Source organism: Panulirus ornatus, chromosome 10, assembly GCF_036320965.1.
Source record: "Panulirus ornatus isolate Po-2019 chromosome 10, ASM3632096v1, whole genome shotgun sequence".
Taxonomy (NCBI): Eukaryota; Metazoa; Arthropoda; class Malacostraca; order Decapoda; family Palinuridae; genus Panulirus; species Panulirus ornatus.
This window is the reverse complement of record NC_092233.1, coordinates 26,689,122-26,708,709: the sequence shown is the minus strand read 5'-3', so window position 1 is coordinate 26,708,709 and position 19,588 is coordinate 26,689,122. Positions and strand designations below refer to the sequence as shown.

At 39.3% G+C, this 19,588-nt stretch overlaps 2 protein-coding genes across 9 annotated transcripts in view; one reads left to right on the top strand and one right to left on the bottom strand.

Annotated features, from left to right (window-relative positions):
• LOC139750835 (metallophosphoesterase MPPED2) overlaps positions 1 to 14,334 on the bottom strand; it is a 378,611-nt gene extending 364,277 nt beyond the window's left edge. For all 7 annotated transcript variants that reach the window (XM_071665620.1, XM_071665618.1, XM_071665615.1 and 4 more), the window contains exons 1-2: positions 14,196 to 14,334; positions 7,327 to 7,465 (exon numbers count right to left, since the gene is read on the bottom strand). In XM_071665620.1, coding sequence (XP_071521721.1) covers positions 7,327 to 7,458 — 132 coding nt within the window. In that variant the 5' untranslated portion in view covers positions 7,459 to 7,465; positions 14,196 to 14,334. The remainder of the gene's footprint in view (positions 1 to 7,326; positions 7,466 to 14,195) is intronic.
• An 818-nt stretch (positions 14,335 to 15,152) lies between these two features.
• Positions 15,153 to 19,588, top strand: part of LOC139750832 (protein wntless-like) — a 74,430-nt gene continuing 69,994 nt past the window's right edge. For both annotated transcript variants that reach the window (XM_071665607.1, XM_071665606.1), the window contains exon 1: positions 15,153 to 15,310. In XM_071665607.1, the coding sequence (XP_071521708.1) occupies positions 15,205 to 15,310 (106 nt within the window). In that variant the 5' untranslated portion in view covers positions 15,153 to 15,204. The remainder of the gene's footprint in view (positions 15,311 to 19,588) is intronic.

The window sequence follows — 19,588 nt, the reverse complement described above, 5'->3', positions numbered from 1 at the left end:
ATATCTAAAACACTTCACTTCCTCCAGTTTTTCTCCATTCAAACTCACCTCCCAATTGACTTGACCCTCACCCCTACTGTACCTAATATATATATATATATATATATATATATATATATATATATATATATATATATATATATATATATATATTTATTCATTTATTTTGCTTTGTCACTGTCTCCCGCGTTAGCGAGGTAGCGCAAGGAAACAGACGAAAGAATGGCCCAACCCACCCACATACACATGTATATACATACACGTCCACACACACAAATATACATACCTATACATCTCAATGTACACATATATATAAACACAGACATATACATATATACACATGTACATAATTCATACTGTTTGCCTTTATTTATTCCCATCCCCACCTCGCCACACATGGAATAACGACCCCCTTCCCCCTTCCTGCAATGCAGCAGGTTTGGATGGTAATGCAGTGGAATTTATTAAAACAGGGGGTGACTGTATTGTTGACTGGTTGGTAAGGTTATTTAATGTATGTATGACTCATGGTGAGGTGCCTGAGGATTGGCGGAACGTTTGCAGAGTGCCATTGTACAAATGCAAAGGGGATAAAAGTGAGTGCTCAAATTACAGAAGTATAAGTTTGTTGAGTATTCCTGGGAAATTATATGGGAGGGTATTGATTGAGAGGGTGAAGGTATGTACAGAGCATCAGATTGGGGAAGAGCAGTGTGGTTTCAGAAGTGGTAGTGGATGTGTGGATCAGGTGTTTGCTTTGAAGAATGTATGTGAGAAATACTTAGAAAAGCAAATGGATTTGTATGTAGCATTTATGGATCTGGAGAAGGCATATGATAGAGTTGATAGAGATGCTCTGTGGAAGGTATCAAGAATATATGATGCGGGAGGCAAGTTGTTAGAAGCAGTGAAAAGTTTTTATCGATGATGTAAGGCATGTGTACGTGCAGGAAGAGAGGAAAGTGATTGGTTCTCAGTGAATGTAGGTTTGCGGCAGGGGTGTGTGATGTCTCCATGGTTGTTTAATTTGTTTATGGATGGGGTTGTTAGGGAGGTGAATGCAAGTGTTTTGGAAAGTGGGGCAAGTATGAAGTCTGTTGTGGGTGAGAGAGCTTGGGAAGTGAGTCAGTTATTGTTCGCCGATGATACAGCGCTGGTGGTTGATTCGTGTGAGACACTGCAGAAGCTGGTGACTGAGTTTGGTAAAGTGTGTGAAAGAAGAAAGTTAAGAGTAAATGTGAATAAGAGCAAGGTTATTAGGTACAGTAGGGTTGAGGGTCAAGTCAATTGGGAGGTAAGTTTGAATGGAGAAAAACTGGAGGAAGTAAAGTGTTTTAGATATCTGGGAGTGGATCTGGCAGCGGATGGAACCATGGAAGCGGAAGTGAATCATAGGGTGGGGGAGGGGGCAAAAATTCTGGGAGCCTTGAAGAATGTGTGGAAGTCAAGAACATTATCTCGGAAAGCAAAAATGGGTATGTTTGAAGGAATAGTGGTTCCAACACTGTTGTATGGTTGCGAGGCGTGGGCTATGGATAGAGTAGTGCCCAAGAGGGTGGACATGCTGGAAATGAGATGTGTGAGGACAATATGTGGTGCGAGTTGGTTTGATCGAGTAAGTAATAATAGGGTAAGAGAGATGTGTGGTAATAAAAAGAGTGTGGTTGAGAGAGTAGAGGAGGATGTTTTGAAATGGTTTGGTCACATGGAGAGAATGAGTGAGGAAAGATTGACCTCTTTGTCAATCTTTCCTCATTCATTCTCTCTATGTGTCCAAACCATTTCAACACACCCTCTTCTGCTTTCTTAACCACACCCTTTTTATTACCACACATCTCTCTTACCCTTTCATTTCTTACTCGATCAAACCACCTCACACCACATACTATCCTCAAACATTTCATTTCCAGCACATCCACCCTCCTCCACACAATCCTATCTATAGCCCATACCTTGCAACCACATAACATTGTTGAAACCACTATTTCTTCAAACATACCCATTTTTGCTCTCCACGATAATCTTCTCACCTTCCACACATTCTTCAACGCTCTCAGAATCTTCGCCCCCTCCCAACCCTGTGATTCACTTCCACTTCCATGGTTCTATCCATTGCCAAGTCCACTCCCAGATAGCTCCATTCAAACTTACATCCTAATTAACTTGTCCCTTAACTTTTCTGAACCTAATAACCTTACTCTTATTCACTTTTACTCTCAACTTTCTCCTTTCACACACTTTTCCAAACTCAATCACCAACTTCTGCAGTTTCTCACTTGAATCAACATCCAGTGCTGTATCATCAGCAAACAAAATGACTCACTTCCCAGGCCCTTTCATCCACAACATTCCATACTCGCCCCTCTCTCCAAAACTCTTACATTTACCTCCCTAACCACCCCATCCATAAACAAATTAAACAACCATGGGTACATCACACACCCATGCCACAGATCAACCTTCACTGGGAACCAATCACTCTCCCCTCTTCTTATATATACACATGCCTTACATCCTTGATAAAAACTTTTCACTCCTTCTCGCAACTTACCTCCCACACCATATACTCTTTAAGATGTACATATTCACACTTGTTCACCTTTATCCATTCCTGGAGCCACCCTGCCCAACATGAAACAGCATCGCCACCCCCTGCATCACCAGAAAGTATATGATGAAAGGCCGAATTTGCTCACATCCATTCACTAGCTGTCATGTGTAATACACCAAAACCACAGCTCTTTATCCAAATCCAAGCCCCATAAACCTTTCCATGGTTTATTCCCGAGGGATAGGGGAGAAAGTTCTACCTCCATGTTCCCTACATGCCGTAGAAGGTGACTAAAGGGCACTAGAGCAAGAAAGCTGGAAACCTCCCTTCCTGAATTTCAATTTCTATAAGATGGAACAGAAGAAACAGCCTAGCAAAGAGTGCTTATCCTCCTCGAAGGCTCAAACTGGGGTGCCTAAATGTGTGTGGATGTAAACAAGATGAGAAGAGATGAGAAACAGATAATATGTTACAGGAAAGAAACCTGGATGTTCTGGCTCTGGGTAAAACAAAGCTTAAGGATAAATGGGAAGAATGGTGTGGATTTGTCTTCAGAGTAAAGTCAGGGGTACGAGAAAAGACAAGATATAAGGAAAAAGTATAACTAATCCTGAAGCAGAAGGTGTGGGAGTATGTGAAAGAGTGCAAGGCAGTGAATTCTACACTGATGTGGGTAAAAATGAAAGTGGATGGCAAGAGATGAGTGATCATTAATGCTTATGCATCTGGCCATGAGAAGAAAGATTTTGAGAGGGAAGTGGTCTGGGAGCAGCTGAGTGAGTGTGTCAGCAGTTATGATGCAAGAGATTGGGTATTAGTGATGAGCAATTTGAATGTGAACATGAATAATACAGCAGTTGTGAATATAATAGCGGCATGGGGTATTCAGTGCCATGAATGGGAATGGTAAATAGCTTGTGAAGTTGTGCTGAAAAAAGACTGGCCATTGGAAATATACATACAAAAATATACGTAAGTGAGTAGGAAAGAAGGTTTACTGATAGGCAAGTAAAAGACAAGACTTTTGAATGTAAATGTGCTGAAAAGACCAACTGATGGGATACCTATCACTATCTTGGGGAGGTGAGGTGTGACGATATGTAGATGCTTTTGGAAAAGAGGAAACAATATCAGTGAGAAGAAAATGGTGAGAGTAAGTGGGCTTGGAAAAGAGACTTGTGTAAAGAAATACCAGGAGAGATGGAGTGCACAATGGCAAAAAGGTAAGCAAGGGTAGTTGGTGAAGAATGGAAGGTATTTAAGAAAGCAGTGCTGGAATGTGCAAGAGAAGCATTTGACATGCAAAAGAAGCAAGCTGGGCAGATTTGGGAAGTGAGTGGTAAGATGAATATGTAAAATCCCTTGTGAAAGAGAAAAGAGAGGCATTTGGGTGGTACATACAAGAAAGAAGTGCAAATGATTGCAAGATGTATAAAAGAGAGCAGCTGGAGATGAAGAGGAAGGTGCTATAGTTGGAAAAGAAAGCAAATGAAAGATGGGGTGAGTGAGTATCAGTAAACTTGAGGGAGAATAAGATGTTTTGAAAATACGTTAACATATTATATATGTGCAAAACACAAGAGAACAAATAGTAACCAGTGAAGGGGGCAAAAGGGGAAGACATTACAGGTCCCGATGAAATGAGGATGAGATGGAACGATTCTGAAGGACTGAATGCATTTGATAAGATGGCAGATGCAGGATGTTTGGGTGAGGGTGGTATGCACATAGAGAGTCATGGACAGTTTGAAAAGAGAGAAGAGGTGGTAAAAGCCTTACATAAGATAAATTGTGGCAAAGCAGCCGGAGTGGATGGTAGTGCAGTTGAATTTACTAAGAAAGGGGTGTCTGTATTGTTGATGGAGGAATGCATGCAAAGAAAGGTTACTGTCTGTAAGGAAAAAAATGGTTTTGAATGACTGTGTATAATCCTATTGGCAGTATAAGGAAGCAAGGCATGGGCCTTACACAAAAAAGTATAGAATAAAGTGGATGTGTTGGAAATGAAATGTCTGAGGACAATATGTGGTGAGGAGGCTTCATCAAATAAGACATAATATTGTAAGAAAAAAGGAATGGTGATATGAAGTGTTTATGAGAAAGCTGTAGATGGTGCACAGTAATAATATGGACATTTGGCGAGGATGAGAGATGGGATGATGGCTAAGAGGGTATACACAACAGATGTGGAGGGAATACAGAAAAGGGGAAGACCAAGGCAACAATGGATGGATGGAGTGAAAGTTGGTTTGAGCATTCAAAACCTGAACATGCAAGCATGCATGAGACAAAGTGAATTAGAGTGATGTGCTGTCAGTGGTTTGAACCAGGGCATAAAAAGAAATCCAGTGAAACCTAAAAAAAAGCATGAGGCCATTTCTACCTGTCCCTAGTCCTACCTCACTAATGCATGAATCATCAAACATGTATGAAAAAATACAAAGAGTATTTATTTTGTTTTGTCGCTGTCTCCCGTGTTAGCAAGGTAGCGCAAGGAAACAGATGAAAGAATGGCCCAACCCATCCACATACACATGTATATGCATACATGTCCACACACGCAAATATACATACCTATACATCTCAACTTATACATATACATACATACACAGACATATAAATATATACACATGTACATAATTCATAGTCTGCCTTTATTCATTCCCATTGCCACCCCGCCACACATGAAATAACAACCCCCTCCCCCTCATGTGTGCGAGGTAGTGCTAGGAAAAGACAACAAAGGCCACATTCATTCACACTCAGTCTCTAGCCATCATGTAATAAAGCACCGAAACCACAACTCCCTTTCCCCATCCAGGCAACACAGAACTTTCCATGGTTTACCCCAGACGCTTCACATGCCCTGGTTCAATCCACTGACGGCATGTCGACCCCGGTATACCACATCGTTCTAATTCACTCTATTCCTTGCACGCCTTTCACCCTCCTGCATGTTCAGGCCCTGATCACTCAAAATCTTTTTCATTCCATCTTTCCACCTCCAATTTGGTCTCCCACTTCTCCTCGTTCCCTCCACCTCCGACACATATATCCTCTTGGTCAATCTTTCCTCACTCATTCTCTCCATGTGACCAAACCATTTCAAAACACCCTCTTCTGCTCTCTCAACCACACTCTTTTTATTACCACACATCTCTCTTACCCTATAATTACTTACTCGCTCAAACCACCTCACACCACATTTTGTCCTCAAACATCTCATTTCCAGCACATCCACCCTCCTCTGCACAACTCTATCTATAGCTCACGCCTCGCAACCATATAACATTGCTGGAATCACTATTCCTTCAAACATACCCATTTTTGCTTTCCGAGATAATGTTCTCGACTTCCACACATTCTTCAATGCTCCCAGAACTTTTGCCCCCTCCCCCACCCTATGTTTCACTTCTGCTTCCATGGTTCCATAAATTGTCTTCTTGCCTGCATTATAAAAGAAAATATCTAAATACTTTCCCTATATGATATCAATCCCATGGTTACTGACTACCTGTATGGAAAGGATTTTCAGCTAATAAGAACATCTATGTCAAGAGAAAGAATATAAAGATTCTGAATTTTCATAGAATGCATAAGTTTTAATTAGAAACCTCTCTCCTATGTCTTTGTCTTGTTCCACTATTGCTCACAGCCTATAAAAAGTCCAACAAAAGCATTCCTCTACATTCTCTAAGTTCTTTACATGTTTATACATTAATTTTGTGGCAAATGTCTTACTAGACATTTATGTTCATTTTTGTTTTGTCTTTTACGTTTTACTTGAGCACAATATGGTAAACATATGTACTAGGACTTTTGCTACTCTTTACACCCATATGCTATTTCAGATAAGTCTGTTTGCTTCTGCTGTCTCTCTTTCAGTTACAATAATACATCGGTTGTCTCTTGAACACTTTTGATTAATTCACATCATCTCACATAGTCTCTACTGGGGTTATTTTGCACTACATAAATTTGTGAATTCTACAGTTAAGTATTATACACATCAGAAAAATCTCAGCATATAAAATATAGATTGATTCTGTTGCCATAAACATCAGAAACTGTAGGCCATATGTGTTGCATTACGTTATATCATTTTTTCTATAGTGACTAACATGGCATAGGCAAAAACATGCCCTAGTCAAAAGCCATCTTGAGAGTATGGACGAAAGTAAAATAAAAGAATAAAGAAATTATTTTGGACTCCATAAGTAAGTTGTAAATGTTCTAAACAGAAGTATGTATGGGTCATCATTCAATAAATGTTTTCCTTCTCCTATACAAAGATTCTTGATACATGTTCTTGCTTAGTGTCACAGTCCTCTATCCATCTAACTTGAGGAATATATACCACGACCATGAATTTGTTGCATTCATTTGCTGTAATTAAAAAGAGGCTATACTAAGCTAGGGCTGGTTTTCTTTTCATATTTGGTGATCTACTGGGCAAGATTCAGTTTAGTTTTCAAATTTCTAGGAAATCTCTTTTGTCAAACTCCATATTTTCTCTGATCAACAAAGCAAGCCTTAAGATGGGGGATGGGTGGTATAATCACTGGATGTGGAGCTCCTTCACAAATTTCCCCTTTCTAGCATTGAAACATTTGCCCTTAGATTTTACATCGAAACATTTGCCCTTGGATTTTTCCAAAGTAAAACAAAATAACAGGATACGAAGGTGGTTCAAGGAGAGTAATTATTATAGTACCAAATGAAATTACACATTTCCTTTATTACTTTCTTCTCATCTAAGATCCCCTATGCCTTACCATCTTTTCATCTGGGGGTGTTGTTGGTGTCTTCACATTCAGCTTTATCATTCGCTGTGATGATCTCAGCTGTTCCCAGGCTTCTGTGGGATTGTGTGTTATGGGGTGAATTGGTATGGTCAGCCCCGACATGATGAATCTGATGGAAAAGTGTCTGGTTTGAATATAATTCATCTAGACTAATTTCATAAACTAGTTTTCCTTCATAATCTTCAATCAATAATAATAAAATGCATTCTCTACCACAAATATATATATATATATATATATATATATATATATATATATATATATATATATATCTCTTTTTTTTTCTTTCATACTATTCGCCATTTCCCGCATTAGCGAGGTAGCGTTAAGAACAGAGGACTGGGCCTTTGAGGGAATATCCTCACCTGGCCCCCTTCTCTATTCCTTCTTTTGGGGAAAAAAAAAAAAAAATATATATATATATATATATATATATATATATATATATATATATATATATATATATATATATATATATATATATATTTTTTTTTTTTTTATACTTTGTCGCTGTCTCCAGCGTTTGCGAGGTAGCGCAAGGAAACAGACGAAAGAAATGGCCCAACCCCCCCCCATACACATGTATATACATACGTCCACACACGCAAATATACATACCTACACAGCTTTCCATGGTTTACCCCAGACGCTTCACATGCCTTGATTCAATCCACTGACAGTACGTCAACCCCGGTACACCACATCGCTCCAATTCACTCTATTCCTTGCCCTCCTTTCACCCTCCTGCATGTTCAGGCCCCGATCACACAAAATCTTTTTCACTCCATCTTTCCACCTCCAATTTGGTCTCCCTCTTCTCCTTGCTCCCTCCACCTCCGACACATATATCCTCTTTGTCAATCATTCCTCACTCATCCTCTCCATGTGCCCAAACCATTTCAAAACACCCTCTTCTGCTCTCTCAACCACGCTCTTTTTATTTCCACACATCTCTCTTACCCTTACGTTACTCACTTGATCAAACCACCTCACACCACACATTGTCCTCAAACATCTCATTTCCAGCACATCCATCCTCCTGCGCACAACTCTATCCATAGCCCACGCCTCGCAACCATACAACATTGTTGGAACCACTATTCCTTCAAACATACCCATTTTTGCTTTCCGAGATAATGTTCTCGACTTCCACACATTCTTCAAGGCCCCCAGAATTTTCGCCCCCTCCCCCACCCTATGATCCACTTCCGCTTCCATGGTTCCATCCGCTGCCAGATCCACTCCCAGATATCTAAAACACTTCACTTCCTCCAGTTTTTCTCCATTCAAACTCACCTCCCAATTGACTTGACCCTCAACCCTACTGTACCTAATAACCTTGCTCTTATTCACATTTACTCTTAACTTTCTTCTTCCACACACTTTACCAAACTCAGTCACAAGCTTCTGCACTTTCTCACATGAATCAGCCACCAGCGCTGTATCATCAGCGAACAACAACTGACTCACTTCCCAAGCTCTCTCATCCCCAACAGACTTCATACTTGCCCCTCTTTCCAAAACTCTTGCATTTACCTCCCTAACAACCCCATCCATAAACAAATTAAACAACCATGGAGACATCACACACCCCTGCCGCAAACCTACATTCACTGAGAACCAATCACTTTCCTCTCTTCCTACACGTACACATGCCTTACATCCTCGATAAAAACTTTTCACTGCTTCTAACAACTTTCCTCCCACACCATATATTCTTAATACCTTCCACAGAGCATCTCTATCAACTCTATCATATGCCTTCTCCAGATCCATAAATGCTACATACAAATCCATTTGCTTTTCTAAGTATTTCTCACATACATTCTTCAAAGCAAACACCTGATCCACACATCCTCTACCACATCTGAAACCACACTGCTCTTCCCCAATATGATGCTCTGTACATGCCTTCACCCTCTCAATCAATACCCTCCCATATAATTTACCAGGAATACTCAACAGACTTATACCTCTATAATTTGAGCACTCACTCTTATCCCCTTTGCCTTTGTACAATGGCACTATGCACGCATTCCGCCAATCCTCAGGCACCTCACCATGAGTCATACATACATTAAATAACCTTACCAACCAGTCAACAATACAGTCACCCCCTTTTTTAATAGATTCCACTGCAATACCATCCAATCCTGCTGCCTTGCCGGCTTTCATCTTCCGCAAAGCTTTTACTACCTCTTCTCTGTTTACCAAATCATTTTCCCTAACCCTCTCACTTTGCACACCACCTCGACCAAAACACCCTATATCTGCCACTCTATCATCAAACACATTCAACAAACCTTCAAAATACTCACTCCATCTCCTTCTCACATCACCACTACTTGTTATCACCTCCCCATTTGCGCCCTTCACTGAAGTTCCCATTTGCTCCCTTGTCTTACGCACTTTATTTACCTCCTTCCAGAACATCTTTTTATTCTCCCTAAAATTTAATGATACTCTCTCACCCCAACTCTCATTTGCCCTTTTTTTCACCTCTTGCACCTTTCTCTTGACCTCCTGTCTCTTTCTTTTATACATCTCCCACTCAATTGCATTTTTTCCCTGCAAAAATCGTCCAAATGCCTCTCTCTTCTCTTTCACTAATACTCTTACTTCTTCATCCCACCACTCACTACCCTTTCTAATCAACCCACCTCCCACTCTCCTCATGCCACAAGCATCTTTTGCGCAATCCAACACTGATTCCCTAAATACATCCCATTCCTCCCCCACTCCCCTTACTTCCATTGTTCTCACCTTTTTCCATTCTGTACTCAGTCTTTCCTGGTACTTCCTCACACAGGTCTCCTTCTCAAGCTCACTTACTCTCACCACTCTCTTCACCCCAACATTAACTCTTCTTTTCTGAAAACCCATACTAATCTTCACCTTAGCCTCCACAAGATAATGATCAGACATCCCTCCAGTTGCACCTCTCAGCACATTAACATCCAAAAGTCTCTCCTTCGCACGCCTGTCAATTAACACGTAATCCAATAACGCTCTCTGGCCATCTCTCCTACTTACATAAGTATACTTATGTATATCTCGCTTTTTAAACCAGGTATTCCCAATCATCAGTCCTTTTTCAGCACATAAATCTACAAGCTCTTCACCATTTCCATTTACAACACTGAACACCCCATGTATACCAATTATTCCCTCAACTGCCACATTACTCACCTTTGCATTCAAATCACCCATCACTATAACCCGGTCTCGTGCATCAAAACCACTAATACACTCATTCAGCTGCTCCCAAAACACTTGCCTCTCTTGATCTTTCTTCTCATGCCCAGGTGCATATGCACCAATAATCACCCACCTCTCTCCATCAACTTTCAGTTTTACCCATATTAATCGAGAATTTACTTTCTTACACTCTATCACATACTCCCACAGCTCCTGTTTCAGGAGTATTGCTACTCCTTCCCTTGCTCTTGTCCTCTCACTAACCCCTGACTTTACTCCCCAGACATTCCCAAACCACTCTTCCCCTTTACCCTTGAGCTTCGTTTCACTCAGAGCCAAAACATCCAGGTTCCTTTCCTCAAACATACTACCTATCTCTCCTTTTTTCACATCTTGGTTACATCCACACACATTTAGGCACCCCACTCTGAGCCTTCGAGGAGGATGAGCACTCCCCGCGTGACTCCTTCTTCTGTTTCCCATTTTAGAAAGTTAATACAAGGAGGGGAGGGTTTCTGGCCCCCCGCTCCCGTCCCCTCTAGTCGCTTTCTACGACACGCGAGGAATACGTGGGAAGTATTCTTTCACCCCTATCCCCAGGGATAGGGGTGAAATATATACCTATATATATATATATATATATATATATATATATATATATATATATATATATATATATATATATACCTATATATATATATATATATATATATATATATATATATATATATATATATATATATATATATATATATTTTTTTTTTATAATCTGTCGCTGTCTCCCGCGTCTGCGAGGTAGCGCAAGGAAACAGACGAAAGAAATGGCCCAACCCCCCCCCATACACATGTATATACATACGTCCACACACGCAAATATACATACCTACACAGCTTTCCATGGTTTACCCCAGACGCTTCACATGCCTTGATTCAATCCACTGACAGCACGTCAACCCCGGTATACCACATCGCTCCAATTCACTCTATTCCTTGCCCTCCTTTCACCTTCCTGCATGTTCAGGCCCCGATCACACAAAATCCTTTTCACTCCATCTTTCCACCTCCAACTTGGTCTCCCTCTTCTCCTCGTTCCCTCCACCTCCGACACATATATCCTCTTGGTCAATCTTTCCTCACTCATTCTCTCCATGTGCCCAAACCACTTCAAAACACCCTCTTCTGCTCTCTCAACCACGCTCTTTTTATTTCCACACATCTCTCTTACCCTTACAGTTACTCACTCGATCAAACCACCTCACACCACACATTGTCCTCAAACATCTCATTTCCAGCACATCCATCCTCCTGCGCACAACTCTATCCATAGCCCACGCCTCACAACCATACAACATTGTTGGAACCACTATTCCTTCAAACATACCCATTTTTGCTTTCCGAGATAATGTTCTCGACTTCCACACATTCTTCAAGGCCCCCAGAATTTTCGCCCCCTCCCCCACCCTATGATCCACTTCCGCTCCCATGGTTCCATCCGCTGCCAGATCCACTCCCAGATATCTAAAACACTTTACTTCCTCCAGTTTTTCTCCATTCAAACTCACCTCCCAATTGACTTGACCCTCAACCCTACTGTACCTAATAACCTTGCTCTTATTCACATTTACTCTTAACTTTCTTCTTCCACACACTTTACCAAACTCAGTCACCAGCTTCTGCAGTTTCTCACATGAATCAGCCACCAGCGCTGTATCATCAGCGAACAACAACTGACTCACTTCCCAAGCTCTCTCATCCCCAACAGACTTCATACTTGCCCCTCTTTCCAAAACTCTTGCATTTACCTCCCTAACAACCCCATCCATAAACAAATTAAACAACCATGGAGACATCACACACCCCTGCCGCAAACCTACATTCACTGAGAACCAATCACTTTCCTCTCTTCCTACACGTACACATGCCTTACATCCTCGATAAAAACTTTTCACTGCTTCTAACAACTTGCCTCCCACACCATATATTCTTAATACCTTCCACAGAGCATCTCTATCAACTCTATCATATGCCTTCTCCAGATCCATAAATGCTACATACAAATCCATTTGCTTTTCTAAGTATTTCTCACATACATTATTCAAAGGAAAGCATATATATATATATATATATATATATATATATATATATATATATATATATATATATATATATATATATATATAAAAGAATCTTCTATGACACGTGTGAATTGTGTGCATGTGTATATATGTATATGTCTGTGTGTGTATATATATGTGTACATTGAGATGTATGGGTATGTATGTTTGCATGTGGGGACGTGTATGTATATGCATGTGTATGGGGGTGGGTTGGGCCATTTCTTTTGTCTGTTTCCTTGCGCTACCTCGCAAATGCGGGAGACAGCGACAAAGCAAAATAATAATAATAATAATAAAAGAATCTGACAAAAACTTAAAATATGATTCTTCAACTCAGCAAAGCCATATAATTTACATGCTTTCGGCCCTGTGCACTTCTGAAAATCTACTTTTTTCATTTTTCAATCTGTGGGTTCATGCTTGGGAACAAAATCTTAACTTTTCTCAAATATATCAAAAATCCTATACAGCAGCATTTCATAACAATTCAAAGCAAGCTTTCTGATATAAACATACAAAAATCTAATAGAGAGTTTCATTGCAAGAAGAACTTGAGAATAACTCATTTCACAATACTGTATAAGCAATAACTGATCTATCAGATAACTTCTTCATCTCTCTTTAGACATTCAGTATTCAGCAAAGCTTTTCAAACTATATATCAAGACGTATAATACAACATAACAATTCACTATACGTCTTACAACTGAACAGACCCAGATGGATGTTTTGTGTCAGCTGTCTGCAGCATGATCATCTATATAAAAACATAGGAAGTGAGGACACTGCAAGAGACCTATAGGCCCATGCTAGGCAGGTTCTGAGTCTGTCCACCCTACAACCAACTGCATTGGTAAAGTGTTTTCCAAAAATTTCTCTTTATTTCAAAGCCCTACTTGCTTTGTGAGGACTTCAACCCCTGGGAGCAGGAGCTACAGGTAAAAACCCACACACAACATTAACTCTATAGAGTGTAAAGATCTCATTGGTACTGCTTACATCAGTTTCTATCCACTAGAACAAGTACATTTACTTTCTAATAATTACTCTGGACTCTTTTTAGCTCAATATCACACGACCTGTTAGCACTGTTTGAGAGCAAAATCCACATTCTATATTTCAATCCTTCTTTATCTCTTATTTCTTATAAGAATACTCATCTCTCCTATATGTTCCCTCACCACATCCTTGAACTTCTATTCTAATATCTCATTTCTCGTCATTTTTTCTGTGTCTAACCTTTTCATACGGCCAATCCACTAATAAAAATGTATACTTAAATCATCATCCAATCCTCTCAGCATATCCTGTCTCATTTAAAAAGATGTTTCTCTTTCAATTTGCAATCTGCAATGTTACCTAACCAACATTAAAGGGCAAGACTGCAAATGTAATTAACTGCATTGCTCATTATGTATACTCCACCTCACTTATAAAATTATATCAAATGCCAGCACTATATTTCATAAATGTATACAACATATGCAATCAATCATGGACAAGAAGTAAATGTGCCACACTCACCGTTTTCCGTATGTCCCAGCGTTAATGTTGCAAAGTCCTGTCAATGTTGACAGTTGAAGGTTAGCGCAAGTTTCTAGCGGAAATCGCTGACAACGCTGAATTCTAGCGAACCCTCGTTCTATCACTTCTAGAAGAAAACATGACTTCCTTGTCATTGTACTAAATCTCATTATAGGCTTTTCAAGTGTCAGCGTTACATACTGTAACACAACTCGTCTTCACTTCTTTTCAGTTAATACACTTACTTCTCTCTACGCTTACCTTATTCGTTACTTTATAAATATGTGTTTCACACTTAAGCCGAGACACTGATCTCTTAATTTTCCCTACGTTTTCAAATTATAAAATCTTTCCGAAGAGTTTCCTTTATTTCAAATATTCATTTTGCGGTTTAGGAATAGGTGATCATCTAAATATACACTTTTTCCTTGTGTTTTATATGCTCTCTTTAGTGCCACTAGAATATATCTTTTTTTCTTCAAGCAGACTCTATTTTGTCCCCCCCCCCCTCATATGCCTTTATACAGTCTGTATACCGCAAATAAACCCACTTTTGCTCCATATTTATTAGTAACTGTAGTCACTTACAGCTTCTTGTTTTATATAAAAAAAAATCTTTGCTTTGCTCTTATCGCTAGAATGTTTTCTAAATCCTTGTCCTGTCTTGTGCTATTTCCGTTTCCTCGTACCAGGAAACCTCTCTTGCCATTATCATTATTTCCTGTTTCTCCAATATCTCATTATTCCTTCTGTTCTTTTTATTCCAAAAGTACCTAAATTTACTACACTGGTATATTTTCACACACTGTTGACGTAAATATCAGAACCTAAGAAACGATTTAATCAATGAAGTGAATAATCTCATTAGACGTGCTGTACAAAGAGCGCTGGTAGTAATGATCGTTGAGGTGAGTATTCGCTAGCACATATCTCTGGTGAGAACATAAACAGCTGATTTCCAAATAGTAAATCCGTAGGTGGGGGGAATTTCAACTTTGTGAGGCAAAATATGCCAGATAATGCCCCACAGATGACCAGATCCATAAAATTCATTAGTCTGTGGTCTTCTGCCACAATAATAGTTGTTGCTGTCATACTTATTGGCGGGAAAATTGGTAAGTGATCCATTTAATAGGAACTTGTAGTTAAGACATATTAGATACATGTGAATTTCAGAAGAATAAATATTAAGTGTAAAACTTTACTGTTCCTTTCTTAGCATATAAAAGTGTCAGTGCAATTTATTTACATCTAATAGTTTTGCATATGGCATTCAAAGCTCCAAATCGCTCTTCACTACATTCATCCTTTCTCTATACTGAAGTCCCATTACAAAACAAAATTAATACACATCCAAGTCTAGTTATAATGCATGGCTAAAGCAGTGATTTACCTCTGATACTTATCTACCAAACTATTTCACAAAAATCAGCCAAGGAGAGAGCATCAAACCCGCTCTCAATGGTCTGAACTGTAAGAAAGGTCCTTACTGAAGTAGATGACACAGAGAACATTTTACGTAAATTCGGTTAATTGCTTACTTGTGCAACTTTCATTATACATCTTTAAGAGATATAGGTTCACAGGGAAGTGGATTTATTGCTAGAAATAAGAACTTTCTGTGAGGAAGATGATTTCGTTAGTTGTTTATCCCATGAGTCTGAGTTGGCCATAATTAGGGCATACATTTCTCTTTACCATGTTTGTAATTAGGGAGGGCTATGAAAATTAAGGCAAATGTGGGGTTAATGTAATAGTATATAAAACCCTTTTAGAAATCATGAAAATTCAGAAAATACCGCACGTTTGCTTGGAATTGAGATTTACCTTGATCTTCAGTATTCTATTGGAAATATACCAACAGTAGTGTAGTCTTCTGCACTGTGCTGTATACTTAAGAATATGTACTGGAACATAGTTATGGACTAGAATGTGTTTATGAGTATATGAAAGCACTAACTGTAGAGAAGCTGGAAGCAAACTCAAGACCACAGCAATTACATGCTTTTCAAATAACACTTTAGTTAGGTTTTCATATGTTCTGATAATTTCTACAATTCTCACCTACTTTTGCTTGAATAAATATCACATTTTTCCTGATCTTGAGAGGCTTCCCAGCCATCAAATTAGCAATGTATTATCATAAGATTAGAAATATAGATAATTTTCTCCTAACAAGTTTTGTATGCCTAGCACGATGCCAATCGCCCTGTTAAGTTTCCTTAAAAAATGAAAGCATTAACTACATGGTAATTCAAGGCAAATAAATATTTGCTAATCGTTCACATTAGCCTCTTTTTGCAGTGTCAACCTGTGGTGCAGATCTCATCCTCTCAGTGGCAGTGACTCAGTATGCATTATACCAATTTCACCCCACCCCCAGCCAATGACATTACATGCTTCAATGAGAGGGAGTTTTATTAGTTACTGGTTAGGTTATGGTTACTGATGGAGGATATATGCTAACAGAGCACCATCCTTGCCAGTTTTGGAAGATATCTGCTTGTTCACCCTGGCTGAGTGGGTGTGTGAATGAGCTTGCATTACTGAGATCTTGTTACTATCAGAATGAGGATGATGTAATATTGGTCAGAGAATCCATTAACAGTAATTATTTACTTCCCTTATATGTACTAAGTATTCTGCTTACTGACTTTTTCAAAGGAAGAAAAGTTATTGCAATCATTAAGAAAAGTGAAATTTTTGTGGGGAAATAGATAACAAATATATTGAACATTTGCAGAAAATTGAGATGAAGGCCAGTGCATTTCATGTGATAATATTCCATGTCATTTTTGTTTTGTTCAAGCCGTTTTATCTATAAATTCATGTTGAACAGGAACATTTTCTTACAACTCTTTTATCCCTTCAGTCCTGATCATATTGAAAAAATTGTCTCCTTAGCTAAGAGATACTGTATTATCAATATCTGGTATATCAAAAAAATGTTAACCATTTAAACAATGACAGCCATTTAAACCAAATGGGTTGTAAACAAACTTTGACACAATATGCACTGAAACCTTATGATGTTGTGTTATCAGTATAAATACCATATTTAAAGTCACAACTCAAGGTCTACTGATATGTCCACATATGATAGCTGTTCATTACCATCACCTGAACCCCACAGAATTGTGTTTGTTTGCACTACATAATAGGAAGAGCTCAGATGTGCTACACACGTTCTTCTCTCAGGTTTCCTCTGGGTAACTGGACCATTTGGATATTTCTTGATCTCTGCCACCAATTTTATACATGGTTGCAGTTGAAACAGGTTTACTGTCCATGGACTGGAATTATTGGAACCATGTTTATCCTATTTTCCCCCAGTAAATCTTACAGGAAAAGTTCTTTTCAAATTAGTCATATTGTCCAGTTTAGTATTGTTTACAGCCCCAAGGTAGGACAAACAACCTTGGTTCTTATAGATCTCTCTCTTTCTCTCTCTCTCTGGCAAAATCCTGGATTTTGAAATTTACACCTATGGCTTTTCTCAAGCACTTCTGCAGTTTGAAGTTTGAAAACACCTGATAGATGACCTTTTACATAACACTTCCACCTTTATCCATAGTCTGGAAAACCTGTCAGCCCTTCCTTGAAGAAGCTGATATCATGGACATAACTAAAGGTTTATGTTTAGAGTTCTTCTATAGCCTTTTTCATGATAAATATAAGGCTGGTAACACTACTATTTCTTAAAAAAGTGACCTTTAGAAACACCTATCTCTGGTTTTTAGCATCAGTCTATCAGGCCACACTTGGGATAACTTTTCTGATCTCTATATTTATAGAGACTAAAGCCTATTTGAGATAACCTCTGATCTTTCTTTTTGAGGTGACTGGGTGCTTCTTCACTGCAGCCCATGTTGGAGCTTTTTAAAGTACTAGATCACTTGCAATAGTTTTTCTGGAAGCCTAGCTCTTCAACATCTTTTGGGAGGAGAGTTAGTGAATTACACACTATGTCTAGCCCCAAGAATCTCTTCTCTCTTGTAAGAATCTTTTAGGTGTTAAAAAAAATCCAAACCCTGAATTTTTTTTTACAAAGAACAAAACTCAGGGTAGTGGGGGAGGAATGGGATGTATTTAGGGAATCAGTGATGGATTGCGCAAAAGATGCTTGTGGCATGAGAAGAGTGGGAGGTGGGTTGATTAGAAAGGGTAGTGAGTGGTGGGATGAAGAAGTAAGAGTATTAGTGAAAGAGAAGAGAGAGGCATTTGGACGATTTTTGCAGGGAAAAAATGAAATTGAGTGGGAGATGTATAAAAGAAAGAGACAGGAGGTCAAGAGAAAGGTGCAAGAGGTGAAAAAAAGGGCAAATGAGAGTTGGGGTGAGAGAGTATCATTAAATTTTAGGGAGAATAAAAAGATGTTCTGGAAGGAGGTAAATAAAGTGCGTAAGACAAGGGAGCAAATGGGAACTTCAGTGAAGGGCGCAAATGGGGAGGTGATAACAAGTAGTGGTGATGTGAGAAGGAGATGGAGTGAGTATTTTGAAGGTTTGTTGAATGTGTTTGATGATAGAGTGGCAGATATAGGGTGTTTTGGTCGAGGTGGTGTGCAAAGTGAGAGGGTTAGGGAAAATGATTTGGTAAACAGAGAAGAGGTAGTGAAAGCTTTGCGAAGATGAAAGCCGGCAAGGCAGCAGGTTTGGATGGTATTGCAGTGGAATTTATTAAAAAAGGGGGTGACTGTATTATTGACTGGTTGGTAAGGTTATTTAATGTATGTATGACTCATGGTGAGGTGCCTGAGGATTGGCGGAATGCGTGCATAGTGCCATTGTACAAAGGCAAAGGGGATAAGAGTGAGTGCTCAAATTACAGAGGTATAAGTTTGTTGAGTATTCCTGGTAAATTATATGGGAGGGTATTGATTGAGAGGGTGAAGGCATGTACAGAGCATCAGATTGGGGAAGAGCAGTGTGGTTTCAGAAGTGGTAGAGGATGTGTGGATCAGGTGTTTGCTTTGAAGAATGTATGTGAGAAATACTTAGAAAAGCAAATGGATTTGTATGTAGCATTTATGGATCTGGAGAAGGCATATGATAGAGTTGATAGAGATGCTCTGTGGAAGGTATTAAGAATATATGGTGTGGGAGGAAAGTTGTTAGAAGCAGTGAAAAGTTTTTATCGAGGATGTAAGGCATGTGTACGTGTAGGAAGAGAGGAAAGTGATTAGTTCTCAGTGAATGTAGGTTTGCGGCAGGGGTGTGTGATGTCTCCATGGTTGTTTAATTTGTTTATGGATGGGGTTGTTAGGGAGGTAAATGCAAGAGTTTTGGAAAGAGGGGCAAGTATGAAGTCTGTTGGGGATGAGAGAGCTTGGGAAGTGAGTCAGTTGTTGTTCGCTGATGATACAGCGCTGGTGGCTGATTCATGTGAGAAAC